Source organism: Schistosoma haematobium, chromosome 1, assembly GCF_000699445.3.
Source record: "Schistosoma haematobium chromosome 1, whole genome shotgun sequence".
Classification (NCBI taxonomy): Eukaryota; Metazoa; Platyhelminthes; class Trematoda; order Strigeidida; family Schistosomatidae; genus Schistosoma; species Schistosoma haematobium.
The window spans coordinates 3,716,605-3,731,190 of NC_067196.1; the positions used below are offsets into that span (position 1 = coordinate 3,716,605).

The 14,586-nt window shown below is 37.4% G+C and overlaps 1 protein-coding gene across 4 annotated transcripts; it reads left to right on the plus strand.

Moving 5' to 3' along the window:
• Window positions 1-2,861: 2,861 nt before the first annotated feature.
• Window positions 2,862-12,733, plus strand: MS3_00004878 (uncharacterized protein; the record flags this gene model as incomplete). 4 transcript variants are annotated; one of them, XM_051212854.1, is made up of 4 exons in its annotated part: window positions 2,992-3,039; window positions 5,301-5,639; window positions 9,039-9,645; window positions 11,730-12,733. In XM_051212854.1, 2 exons carry the CDS (start codon window positions 9,047-9,049, stop codon window positions 12,301-12,303), a joined length of 1,173 nt encoding a protein of 390 aa, XP_051072937.1. In that variant the 3' UTR covers window positions 12,304-12,733. The 4 variants fall into 4 exon arrangements, with proteins under 4 accessions (XP_012793595.2, XP_051072937.1, XP_051072936.1 ...); XM_012938141.3 differs by lacking the exons at window positions 2,992-3,039; window positions 5,301-5,639 and adding an exon at window positions 2,862-2,937; XM_051212853.1 differs by lacking the exon at window positions 11,730-12,733 and adding an exon at window positions 9,684-11,705 and having other exon boundaries at window positions 2,992-5,639.
• Window positions 12,734-14,586: the final 1,853 nt, after the last annotated feature.

The following is a 14,586-nucleotide window of genomic DNA, read 5'->3' on the forward strand; positions in this document are numbered from 1 at the left end:
AGTAGTATACGGAAAAGAATTTGTCGTAATATGGGTTAAGGCTTTGATACAACAAGAAAACTGGTTTAACTCTGAAGATAGAAATGAGAGAGTATGAACTGAGAGCGAACATATTTTGTCACCTGACTGGTTGACAATCAAGAGAGAGAGAAGACGAGTCAACTTGGACACCACTCGATTCATTCCCGTTCCCGATTAGCGTAAAATAGACATGATAGAACTACCTTAACACAACTGGACGTATTATTCATTTTTGGATAGGTTGTTTTAATCTCCCAATGATGTATAGGAAAACAATTGGTCGGTCTTTTTCTGGCACAGGATGCACATATGCCAGAAAGACACCGACCAGTTGCATTTCCGAGCATCAATGAGAAGATTCAAACTACCAGTGTAAAAATAAATTAAACTTCACCTCATTCCATAGACTAATGGCTATCTACTACATGTAAATGGATAACACGATGGAATTTGATGTGGTTGGTACTGGGTTTGAGTCCCAGAGTGAACATTATCTCTGGTATGCAGGTACGTCCAGCTGATGACTCCCAAATGGGACAAAATGCACGTCTCAAATTCCACTGCTGGCCACTATCCATCTCTGCTTATGATGAAAGAACTAAGTTTGGGATTCGTTATAAGTGCACAGTCAAGTACATCGTAATCACTAACTAGTATAAATACCTCAGGAAAAAACAGGCCCTATCCAAAATGCTCTTCCAGCATGTATTAACACAGTTCCTCAATGGAGGGTCTTGAAACGATAACTCTCGATTACTGTGTACTCACTTACGGCTTATTATCTTCTGCCCGGAATAAATGTACCTGTTGTATGTGCAGTTGAGTATTTGTCCTGCTCACAACAGGTTATGCGTTGAAAGTATATTTATACTTTTCTGAGGTATGGCTCTCATATTCGAACTATTCACGTTGTCGAGCTTTGCAGTATGTGAGTAATTTTCATAATATTTGTATACGTATGTTCCACCATGTCATGGTTGACGTCATTACGAACGAGATACTTGCGAAGGATGAGGACGCCTCCTACGTTACCTATACCAAGCCAGACTACATGACCATGAGGAAGAGTATTCAACACCCCCTACGGCTACGGTAATGTTGGAGGCTAACTGTGAATGACCATTCGAAGTTAGTTAGACATGATTCAGAATGTCATTCAACGCACTGTACTTCAGGGTAAGTAAACACATGGAAAGCAAAGATCCAGGGTTAAGAGAAGCACAGAACGCTTGCTAGAAGCCAAAGGAGAGCCTGGTATAAGTGGAATGACTCCTTGAAGAAACTGATAAAATTTCTTAATCGGCATTGAGAAATAGATACAAACTCCGAAATTATGGGAAATGTTTTCAGGTGAAGCTCGCAGTCGAAATACAAGCTAATTCTAAACATCTCTTCGGATTCATGACTAAGAGAAAGCCTTTAAACCAGGGAATTTTTACTCTTAAAGAGCCAAATGGCAAAAATCTCACTAACTAAGAGATAGCTGACATCTTTAGTGCCAACTTCACAGACAAGCTAAACTAGCAGCCTGCAAGCGTTGAACACCGGAATTCCAGTAACAGCTGAGAGTCTGGGAGATATCCAACTAACTCTTGGACTATTATTAGGTAAGGTGGAATCCTTACGTTTAAGAAAGTCATCAGGATATGACAACATCCCACTGACAATCCTGAAACAGTGCGCAGAAGCAATCAGTACAGCGGTGTGTGACCTGCTCAGGCACCCTTTAGATCCATGACAACTACAAGGAGGTCACAACATCAGAACTTTAACAAGAAACAATCTTAGGTTCACTCCTGTTCACGATCTTTACCAACTGTCTTCTAGGCAAAATTAGCTCGAGGGCAATGGACTACGTAAACGACGCAAAGATCTGGGGGTTAATACGGAGCGAAAAGGATTCCCTTGAGTTTATAAAGGACCTTACAACAATAGGGGAATAAGAAGCAGACATTGGGTTAAAACTTGACCTGCCGAAATGTCAAGTCATGAACATTCTGCCTCAGTCGATACAAAACACTGACACCGTTCATGGGAATCCGCCCTCGATTGCCTTTTCAGAACATGATATTAGGTTTGTAACCGCAAACAGACTAGACACTAATTCAAATTACACATGGGCTACAACCAAAGAAAACTTAACTTACTAGTCAATGGTTGGACAACTGGATTTGATCACTCCAACACTGTTTAGAGTGTACGAACGGCCACACCTTAAAGTTCATACAGTCCTTGAGCCTCCTTTCTTCATAAGAGATATAGATCTAGTACGAAGATGGGCAACCAAGTGGGTGATAGATCTAAAACATAAAACCTACAAGGACAAATTCCAGCACTTCGGATTAGCCGTTTTGAGCTGCAGGGGAACATAAGGTGATATAATAATGGGATATGAAATATTCGATATTCCAAGCCACCCCAAAACGAGCATATTATCAAAATATCATCGTTATGCTCCTTGATGCAATCGCCCAAAAATTGCACATAAAAAGATACCCAGGTAGTCTCTCACTCTCTCTCATCAAGATTTACCCCATCTGGGATGATCACAGACCCTCATTCGATAGCTAAGAAAATAGACTTGATAAACATGTACTCACTCATCGAATAACGTCCCCATGTTGGACCTGCTGTGTCTGATGCATGTCTCAAAAATCACCACAGTTATCGCTACCATATAATCAGAAACCACTTACGACCTGCCTTATGATCATCCCCGTTTGCCCTCTTCTTACAGATTACAAATTAATTACTTTACTCACTTATCTTCTGAAACAGTCATCTCCTCTTGGCGCTCAAATAATCGACTTACAACTCCAGCACTGCAAACAACGACTAGGATGTCATACATTAGATATTATCAAATAAATGAAACCGTCGTGAAACAACAAGAAGTGAAAGCAAATAAATCTATTGGTTTGTGAACCCTGTTGATGAATATATTGAATATTGGATTTACAATTGGCTGCGGTACGGCTCTAATATTTGAATTACTCACGTTGTCTAGCCTTGATTTTTGTGAGTATTTTTCCTAATATTTTTATATGTATGTACCTTACGCTACACTGCACATTACAATTGCTTTAATCCGTAAATGTGATGTATGTTTAGTGGTTATTAATAAACCCAACATGTGGGTTGTAACTATTAATTGCGTAATGATAAGTCAGATCACCTGTAAACTTTTCATCCTCAGGGTAAAGACAGGTCTTGAGATGCTTGATTTCCTCACTTTTTAACACATAGATAGTGAAATGTAGTTAGGTCTTCATATTGGCAGAAAGTATGCGTGAATATAAGTGTTTCCTTTATTTTTAAAATAAGCCGATTACACTAACTTCCGAACAGTAATTAATAAAGACAGATTGATTGTCAGTTGCCTTCAATCAATCCAATGTCGTCCCGTTTAGACAGTTAGCTCGATATCGTAAGACCCCGTTTATAATTACTTCACTGTTGCTTCACATAATAAAAATTTCTGTCAAACTAGTGACTCAGTCCGTAATTACGTTGTATCAAGCCTCTGTAAACTCTATTGCTTCATAGTACGGTTCGACTGATTGTTTAGGTGCGTAGTGGCGTGCTGGCCTGCTCATAACTCTGTAGTGATCAGCCGCACACCTCGATTTGACATTGGAAAATAGTTGCTAGACAATATTGTAGCTTGAACAAATTTACTTGAAATGTATAATTTTATTAATGCGTCCGTATTCACAGATATTTTTATTTATGTTTAATAATCCATTTGATAAATGCTTTCTTAGTTTGTCTTATTGTCAATCACTAAGATGGTACAAGGTCTATCTGGCCTATCTTATGAAGACAGACTGAGACACCTTAACTTACGGGGTGGTCTAATATTGGCCTGTCGTACACTGAACGATGACCTTGGTATTAACATGTCTTATCTTTTGCTTCCGTCTAGAACTGATCATTTGAGAGGACATTCGAAGAAAGTTCAAAAACCGAGATCAAACCGTTTACGTCTGGAGTTCCGTTTCTCGCACCGAGTAGCGAATTACTGGAATTCTCTACCGGAACACGTAATATCAGCACCGTCTGTTAATATATTCAAAACGAGGTTGGACCTCCACAGTATTACAAACTGCAAGGATTAATATAGGTCGATAGACCTCCTATCCTTATTACTGAAGACTAATGACCATTGCATTACATGGGGTGTGACGATTTACGATCATTAATTAAGTTTTCATTGGGTACTTATAAGTGGTTCTAATCAAACCCATGTAATTGTATGGTAGTAAATTAAAGGGTATTTCACACATAGATAACGTTCTCGAAAATATACTTTAATAATTAGTGTGGATACAGGTACAATACTGGTAATTCAACGACCAGTTTTCCACTTCTACATTTGTCTCACGCTCAACGCCATTGCGTAAATGTAAGCTCATCATGTTCCAACAAATTAGTTATACCAAATATCATTATTCTAAAACTTCATTGATGATATTAGTTTGGTAACTTGCATCCTTTAAGTGATTCTGGTCATTTTACTGCAATGATCCAGACACATAAATTGTCACTTGAAGAAAGTCTTGATTGTCTAATTAAGATCATTCCATGATGTTAGTTACAACAATCATCAAGCTTTCGACGATTTCCTTTCCCGATAGCATAAACTCAGAGGTTTATCAAACGCCAATCGAAAACTACATTTGATTTCAGTTTGACAATCACATCGAAACAAGCTACACAATACCGAACCTCTACATTACTAACATGGCATGTGTTCGGTTACAGCAATGATAGTGTAACTACCTTGGACATGTCCTACGAATGTCGTGTCAGAGAATTCCACGTCGCGCATTGTTTGCCGACGCTGGGACCAGCTGGAAAACCGGAGAGGTGGTTAGGTTGTATCATGGTATGAAAGATGTACAGAACTGGTCTCTGTTGGTCCTTCACAATTCCCTGGTTGGGGTCCTAGAGATGGTGCAACACAGTGGCTTGAGACGTAATCAGACATGGTTCAGAATAGAAGCTAGTGGCGGTCTTGCCGTAACTTTTTACTTTTACTTCATAAACAATAACGTAACTTTAACTGAAAGGATTCCTTCTAATTGTGTTTTGTCAATTAAATTGCCTCTCCCATTATTATTTCACTTACACTAATTTCTGTTCGTCGTTCTCCTTTTTCTTATACGCACTTTACATTCTCTAACTCTTCATAACATTGTTATTGTCTGGCGCATATGCATTTGGTGCCCCACTTGTACCGATATTTGCGTGTTCAAATAAATGGTCAATGGAAAAAGATGGTTATGCGCCCTCACTGCCTGTTTTGTTTATGTACAGAGCCTTCAAAATGTTTGTGGAATTCACGGACACCCTCTCTCAGCAAACGAAAAATGGCCCTGTTATTAAGAAACAGCAATTGTTAACCTGCTGAAAGTATGTTAGTACCGTAGCATTCGGCACAGTGTAAACATATGATCAACAAATCCACGACCAGAACAAAAGCCAATCTATTTCTTGTGAAATAGTCTTTTATTGGCTTTGATCAGTCTGTAAAGTATAGTAGTTTATACCCAGTCGAAAGCAAACTTATTCCCTTATATTTGTTCCTAGATGATGCAAGCCTTAAAGAGCAGGAGGTAAGTTGTCCATGTTTATGCTGCTTCAAGAGTGAGTTCCTTCTGGACTTTTCCCGTTAGGTTTTATAGTTATCACTGAATATGGACAACAGGATAATCTAATTGATGTTGCTGAGACAGCAGACCAGCTGAACGTTTCTCAAAACACTTCTGATCGTTGAAGACGTCACTAGGTGTTACTAATTAGCGTTTTATCACCCTCACAGATTGTCCCCCAAATGCTCTCACATGACCACGTGCATACAACCACTGCCACGAAAGTCCTACTCACTACCTTCTCCTGGCATTACTGTTGGTTACGAAATTGAGAGGACGAGAAGCAAATGTCAGGCACTTTAATCGGGTCGATGGATATGAAGGACCCACCTAGGGGAGTTAGGAAACCCTGATTCCAAACCAGTGGTGCACATGAGCTACAGGATCCCGAATGAATAAATAGCGTATGGACCAATTGTCGGTCACGTGCTACCGTGGTACTGCATCTCCTCACGTTTCTCCACTGCCTTGTGGGTCAGGCCTTTAATGAAAAGGCTCCGGGTGTGGCTCCCTAAGAGAACCGCCTGCTTAGGTTTGGGTAACGGGCTAGTATACCTGCCCTCACATAAATCGAATGATTTATGCGGCGTATATCTATTTGGTGCCTTGTACCAATGTTTGTTCAAATAAATAAATAAACCACTTACACATTTGTTTTTAGTACCATTGGTTCAAATGAGTTAAAACATTTTCCGGAAGTTACAGTATGCATCGGTCGTTTTCGACTCGTCAGTCAGTCAGTCAGCTACAACGTAGGACCAGGCACATATGTGCATCGGTCCAGGTTACCACACCGCATCAGCACAACGAGATGAACACCGGATTCATAGCAGTGGTTAGGTCAAAGGTGGTAATATATAAGAGAAAGATTGCATATAGAGATATAGTACAAGAAGAAAGAATTGGTTCGTAGAAAGAAAGATATGAAGTGATTTTAATCTCTTAGTTTAAGAGAAGACAGGGAGTGTATACACCGACGCCATTGTGATCGATTCTGAGCCATGTCACCAAGAGTCTCCAACCATTGGTTACGAAAGTCACGCGGACCCCAACCAAGTAGTCTGCATCTACCAACATGGCTCAGACTAGAAGTTAGTGTCTTCAAGCACTGATGCCACGTTTTGGTTTGGCCGCCCCTAACTTTCTTCCAACCATCTCCAATACCGGATAGCATTGCACGTCGTGGTAGTCGGTGTTCAGGCATACGTAACACGGCCCAACCATCTCATTCGGTGAAGATTCATAACCTCATCAACTGATTTACCATCATTCCCTAATACCCTGCGTCTAACCTCACTATTACTTACCCGGTGATCCCAGCAGATGCCAGCAATATTTCTAAGGCATCTGTGGTCAAATACTAATAGCTTACGAGTGTCTTCTACTCTTAAAGGCCATGTTTCGCTGCCGTAAAGTAAAACAGAACGGACTGCCGCGCAGTACACCCGTCCTTTTATTGATAGACGGATATCTCGCCTTCGCCAAAGGTGACGCAAGTTGGCAAAAGCCAAACGAGCTTTTCGAATCCGTGCTGAGATTTCGTCAGACACCAACCCATTAGGGCTAATCAGACTTCCAAGATAAGTGAAGTTACCAACGCGTTCGACTACTTCACTATCCTTAGTTCAGGTGTTGACGCAGACCAGTCCTGAAGCAACAACTTGCATTTCGAGGGAGAGAAGCGCATTCCAAACATTCTGGCATTGTTGCTTAGTGCTACCAAAAGACTGCATTTTGTCAGCGTCTTCACCAAACAGGACTATGTCATCTGCGTATTCTAAGTCAATAAGTGGACCTCCCGAGTGAACCGACGTGTCTCGAAAAGATTTATAAGGCTTGCAGAAGCCTGGTGCTTATAAATAAGACATTCTGCACAACCACAAGAGGCGGGACTCTTTATTTTTCCTGGCGTCAGGAAAAGACACCTAATACTCATCTACACTTCTCGGTAGACTGGCTACTAACCGTAGAGGTAACTCTTTAATATTTGGTTGCAGCAAAAGCTACAGCCAATTTTCTTCTACCAATCCTTTTGGGATTAAACGTTTTCTGACCATTAAAACCTTAGATACGCTTGCCGTAAACTAAACCACTAACAAAGTCCCAATAAATACCCCAAAATAAGAGGTCTTTTACACAACCATTTCAGCAGTAGCTGTTCATGATGCCAATCTGAGTCCATGGTTAAGTTGCAAAGTGAGAATGCCAGTTTGTACATCGACTATAGCTGACAAAATTGTTGCTGACTAGAAATAGACGATGGTCTGATCTGCTCCTAGCTAACCCCCACTGCCTACACAGACAACTCTTCTATGTGTCTGGGCATCCCACTTATGCACTCAAGTCTTCGTCTGGCGTCACATCCGCCGAACTCACTTTCTGAAGACCACTTGTAGTGAAACTTATCTTTGATTGAATCTAGGCTGCAATATAAGAAAGCTTACTAAAAACGTCTTTCCTCATGCTAGTTCTTTCTCAATTTGAAGGAGCCTTCTGTTCTAACAACCTTTATTTGGGATCCAATTGATTAGTGCAGCCTCTAGTCTGTTACTTAAAGCAATATCAGCGCCACCTCAAAGAGAAACTGCTAGGGAGACCAAATTTGTTCCATCTGCATCAGTGTTGAACACTGAAAATGGTCATTTTGAATAAAAATATTTGAAAGAATTTGGAATTGTAATCATCCACCGCATCGAAATCGCGTAGATAGGACAGAACTCTGTCCACAGACAAGCGGCTGGGTGAGTTCGAGAATACACAAATTGGGACTAAAGAGTAGTAGATAAGTAACAGAATGTAAAATAACAATGAATGTAACAAAACAATTGTGGATATTATTTGCATGAATAACAAGGCGGAAGAACATCTTGAAAATGATTACACTACCCGAATGTTCGTACAAAAATGGAGGCTTTTTAGATGCCTGCTCCCCTAGCTTTCGACTGAGGTGTAATTCACAAGGCAGTGTATCAACATCAAAAAATACAGTCTCATTGTAGTCGGTGACCAAAATAGATTTATGCATTTATTCCTTCAGAATCGAAGAGCCCATATATTCCAGAGTTCCTCAATCCCCATAGGTAGATCCTCCGTATCTACCAACTCGGTCAGAGCTCCAGAATTTAATTCACTTTCATTCAGACTCAAGTAATTTCGCGTGTCATGTATAGCTAAAAACTGAGCATATACGCCTGCACTAATAAATAAGTCATATTTTTTATGAAATACTGTAGTTATACAATACTCGAGACTATCTGTCATATTGAATTAGCCACTATCTTTATGTATAACCATAAGTGGCTCATATTATTTAGCTCTCTATTCTTTTTGTTCACATCCTATGTAAATTCCATTATATTTTAGAATTAATAATGTCTAGTCAACCGATATCCAGACATCGGAAGCAGCACTTTCCTCGTTTAGAACGTCGAAAATTAATTACTCCTCTATCTCAGAATCTCCCTCTCCAAGAATATGATTCAGATGAAGATCCAGTTTATATTTCTAAACATCCACGAAGTTCATTAATATCCACTAGTCATAAACCATTCCGTCCAGTCAAAACAGATTCAAAAGATACCAATGGGTCGTCTGGTCGTCCTGACAAACGTGCTAGAGATGAACACAATGAACAAGAACGTAGTCGTCGACGTGAACTTGCTGTTATTTATGAATTGATTCGATGTAGTTTTTCAAATGATGATTTACGATATCTTGGTCATTGTAATGGTCCTAAATCAGTTGATAAACTATCATATCCACAAGTTTTACAAATAGCCTATCAATTATTACGTGAAGAACAGCATAATTTGACTTTATTTGAAAAATCTTTAAATGATTTGAAATTAATTGAAAAAGAATTTGTCCGTGCCGGTCTCCCAGTACCTGAAAGGCCTAAATGTCCTTATATATTAGATACTTATCGAAAAATGGTTCAACTTGTCGATAATTTACTACGTCATGACAAACTGTAAGTAATCTATCTTTTTAATTGTTCGTTTTTTTTAGTGAGAAAACAAAACAACTTCCTTGTTAGTTCTCTTAATTGTGTCAGTTTTATTTCATTATGCAATTAATGCCTTCATAGTTTATTAAAGACTTGCTGCTTACGACAAAAGTAGGGTTTATTTATCCTTGTTTACTTTATATTTATTAATCTGAAAATAATTACCTTAAATGATTCTACTAATTAGACTTGTCTCAACATCCAAATAATTAACTAAGCAGTCGGTTTATATGTTCTAACTATTTTTTTAACATGTGTTTCTGCATAGATTCCTTCTGATTAGAGATAAAGCTTTGAGATCATTAACCTAATAGATCGTACTAAATTTTAAAAAGAATTAGATAAACCCCAAGCAGTTCAATGGTGTGTTACATAAACTCCTGTTGTAATTTCACTGGATTTCTTTTGATTTGTAATTTATTCATATAGATGTGTCATTCTGTTCCAATATGCTTTTGTTTACAATAAGAGGTTTGTGGAGATTGTAAAGTTTCATGGTTTACATCACGGAATTTTATATTTATATTTATTTATTTAAAGACAAACATTGGTACAAGGAGGCAGAAAATGCATATGCGCCACATAAATCATTCGATTTGTGTTACGGCTAGGATACTGTCCGGGAGCCCAAACCGAAGCAGGCAGTTTTTTTAGGGAGCCACACCCGGTGCCTTTGAATTAAAGGTCTGATCCACAAGGCAGTGGAGCAACGTCAGTCCCATGGTGGCCGGTCATCAACAATAGGTTCATGCGCCATTTGTTTTCTTAGGATCCTGGAGCCTATGTACACTGGTTTGGAATCGGGGTTTTCTTAACTCCCCTAGATAGACCCACCGTATCCATCAACCTGGTATAAACGCTGGATATTCGCTTTTCTCAATTTCGTAAACAACAGTAATGCCACGAGAAGGTAGTGAGTAGGACTTCCGTGGCAGTGGTTGTATGTACGTGGCCATGTGAGAGCATTTGTAGAGGGAGAGCTGACTCTCCTCACTCTCGGCCGTACCAAGGCATTTGTGGGCACATCACGGAATGATGCCAGTTATATGGCCATTCAAAACTAGGAAGCAATAGACAGCTGTCTGGTTTTAACATGAAGACTCTTCAGCAGTGCTCATCAAATACCTGAAGGTTTTGAACTTGGTCTGCGATCTTGTCCTGGATAGCAATTTGTTTTCGCTAAATCAATCGACCTGATAGTAATATTATGTCAACTATCATATCGAAACTCACACCCAATTGGAATTCCAGTCTTTTGTATTAACAATATTTTGATTATTATCCTATTTCTCGACTGTGCTTAACAATCTAAATTATTAAAATATTAACCTTCCCGTTTAAAATATTCTGTCATCATATTGAAACTAATTAGTCTGATCTCGTGTTTGGATTAGTTTCAGTTTACATCACTGAATTGTAATAATAATTGATAATCTGTAGTAAAGAGAATCACTTCTTTTGTTTTTATTGAAATTTGTTTTTCCTATACCCTAAACTACTTATTGTGTATGATTTTGTACTTTATATATGTTATCAAATTGTACTTGAATCTGATAAACTTAACTAATTCTATACTGATTGGTTTAAACAGTAAGTTTTGTGTCATTTAGTTATCATGTTTATTGTTTATGTATAGTTTGTTAATGAGATTCAACGACATTTCTTCATTTTAAAGTGTTCATACAGTATTTGTTGTTGTATACTGTTATCCGATTTAATTTTGATTATATTAGTTATTATTTCAACAGTTGAGATCATGAGTCAATTGAACACCATTGAAAACCTGGAAGCACTGGACGGCCGTTTCGTCCTGTTGTGGGTTTTCCATGGTGGTCTAGCTTCAATTGACTCATGATCTCAACTGTAGAAATTAATACAATCTCCACAAAAAACCCCTTCTGATTAGTTGTTATGTTTAAAAGGTGTTCTCATTCTATTTAATTAACCTTTTTTTTTCTTTAAAATAAAGTTTATGATTTTCCATTGATTCCGGGTTTTTTATTTTTACAAATTATTTTCAACAGAATATTGTGATTTTTAATTTCTAGTGCTCGATCTGTTGATGGTGTTTATGAGGTGACTCCTGCAGAACGTGCAGCTATTGGTGATCAAGAAATGTCATTTCTTTTACCACGTTCACATCATACATCTACTAGTACTAGTAATACAACAGATTATTCCGATCGAATCAGAGGACGAAGATCGTTTAACCTTATCAATCGGTCAAATTATACTGATAATTATTTAGAACGAGATGATACAAGGAGTTGTTTTTCTAATTGGTCAAATGTTTCTGCAACTCAATCCAAATTCAAACGCTCCTCTTCTTCCGCGTCTCTTGATTATGGCGCAGAGGATGACACTGACTCAAATCTCTTACCACCTACACCTCCTTCGATTAATCATCTGTGTAGTACTACTTCTACTTGTAATAATGATATTAATAATAATAATAGTAGCAACCAATGGTTAGGTAATCCTGAATTCCTGGATATTTTATCCGAACTCAAAGAAGATCCTGATAGCAGGAATGAATTTGAAACACCAACTGAAGAAATTGATGATGATGTAGATGTTGATGGTCTTTTGTTGAATTTCATCTCGGATGAAACACTTAACTAAATTGTCTTTAAATAAAGTACACATGTATATGTATATAGAAAATTATGTGTATTTTTATCTTTGCTTTTCATCATGTTGTGCCTTCTTATATTATCTTCCATTTAAAGTACATATATATATATATATATATATATATATTGCTACCGTTTATTACATTTCATTATTGTTACTATTATTATTATTATTATTCCCAATTTAGCTTTATTGTTTTGTATTGCTTTTGTTCTATATTCTTTATAACTCAATAGTGTCTATGTATGTACTTCATTATTATCATTAATTTACTTATCATCACTAGTGTTTCATAAGTACATTCAACAAGAACTTTACAACACTGAAAAATGCTTCAGTTACCATGTTCATGTTGCATTACACACACATTTATATATATATAAATCATGTTTTTGACAGACATTGTGGATCAAAGTAATTACCTTGTGTTTTCTTTTCTTTTAATCTTACACTTATCGTTGTAGTAGTAGCCTTAGTGTGTGTGTGTGTGTGTGTGTGTGTGAGTTTATGCGTACGAAACAATTTCAATTCACGTTATTATCAACGTGATAGTTAGTCATGTTTTCTAAAAAGAAAACGAATGATCACATGATAGATAATGAGTAAACAACATAACCGTGTTCATGATTATATTTTAAAGAATTCATTCTTATGTATTTGCATCTTCGAGTATGCTACGGAATTATCTTTGTCTGTAATAGGAGCAGTAAATAACTAATAATATGATTTATAGGTTGCATACGTCGTAGATTAATTTCATGTGTGGTGTCATTGAAAATCCAGAAGCGTTGTAGTATGAGACCTCTTTGTATCGGGCACCCATTTAGGAAAAGACCAAAATCCTTCAAATCTTGTTACGAATGCCTTACTATCAGAATCACTGGGTATTAACCAAGCCCTCATATAAATCGAATGATTTATGTGGCGCATATCTATTTAATGCCTCGTTGTACCAATGTTTTTATGTTTAAATAAATAAACAGAATCGGAATCCGTTTGGACAATTTTAACGTCAATCAATCTACGACATATTGCGACGGTCGTCCAGTTCCACAGGTGATAATTGTTTCATTCTTGAAATATCTCAAATCCACCAGTAACAACTTTTCCAACTAAATTGCAATAGCATAAGTATAAAATAGGCATTAAAGAGATTTACTGAACAGTACAATGTTTACCCTTAACTATTAAGATGGATTAAAGGATTCACATTATCTGCATGCATCTTTTTAAATCACATAGATTGTGTAATTTTCATTGTAATCACAAATACGGAGTCCGTAGTATTTATCTTCAGTGGCGATATCTATAATTTTCTTTTTGTAGATAAATTACTTTCCCGCTTACACTAAAGTAAACAAATAAAGATATCCTTTTGTGAAGCTGTACAGTACCCAGAGAAAAGTTGTGAGGAATATTGATAAGATCGACCATGCGTATTCAAACGTACACCTAAGTAAACTTCGTTTAGTAGGGACAATGCATCGGCCGTATCAGCCTCCACTTCACAACGAACCTGGTCTTGACGTATGTGTCTGAATAATTTACTCGCATTGCATCAATTATAACGCTTCGAAAACGGTCCTTTCAAAAAGTTTGCAGTTTTCCAAAATGTTGGTATCCGGCTTAAAAATCCATAAGCTTAGGCCTTCCACTTACCTGGAGATCGAGTACTCCTAAGGCATAGAACTGACACTAATAAACCAAATTACCATTGAAAATATAACAGTTCATGTGTTATCTTGTTCTTAAACAAGAACAGACTATACTGCTACTAGTGTTTAAATAAGAATCAATGTATTTCTCCGCATAGTTAGTAAAGTAGGCGTTCAACCAGAATGTAATCTCACACATTTCTGTAATATTTCTATGGCTTATTTATGGATACAGAATCACATCACGAAAATACTATATATAACGAAATGTCATTCTTCTATATAAACTAGAATCTAGGCTTATGTTCAGGTTACTTGACGTATATTAAGTCAGATGATTAGATGAAAAGTTGAATAATCCAGTCATGTACTTTTATCAGCCTATATATATAAGTGGTTATGATGTAAATGTTAGAAGTGTTGCGATTGATAAAAATGTTTACAAATGATTGTATTGTTGCTATTCATTATTTAATGTTTTAGTGATTATCTGAGAAAACATTCCTTTTCAGTCTAACTCAGTAACCAACCTTTATTTGACCCTGTAGATCACCAACGTAGATGATCTTTGTTGAATGATTGGGGGCCTACACGAGTTAGATGAGAATGGTGCGAC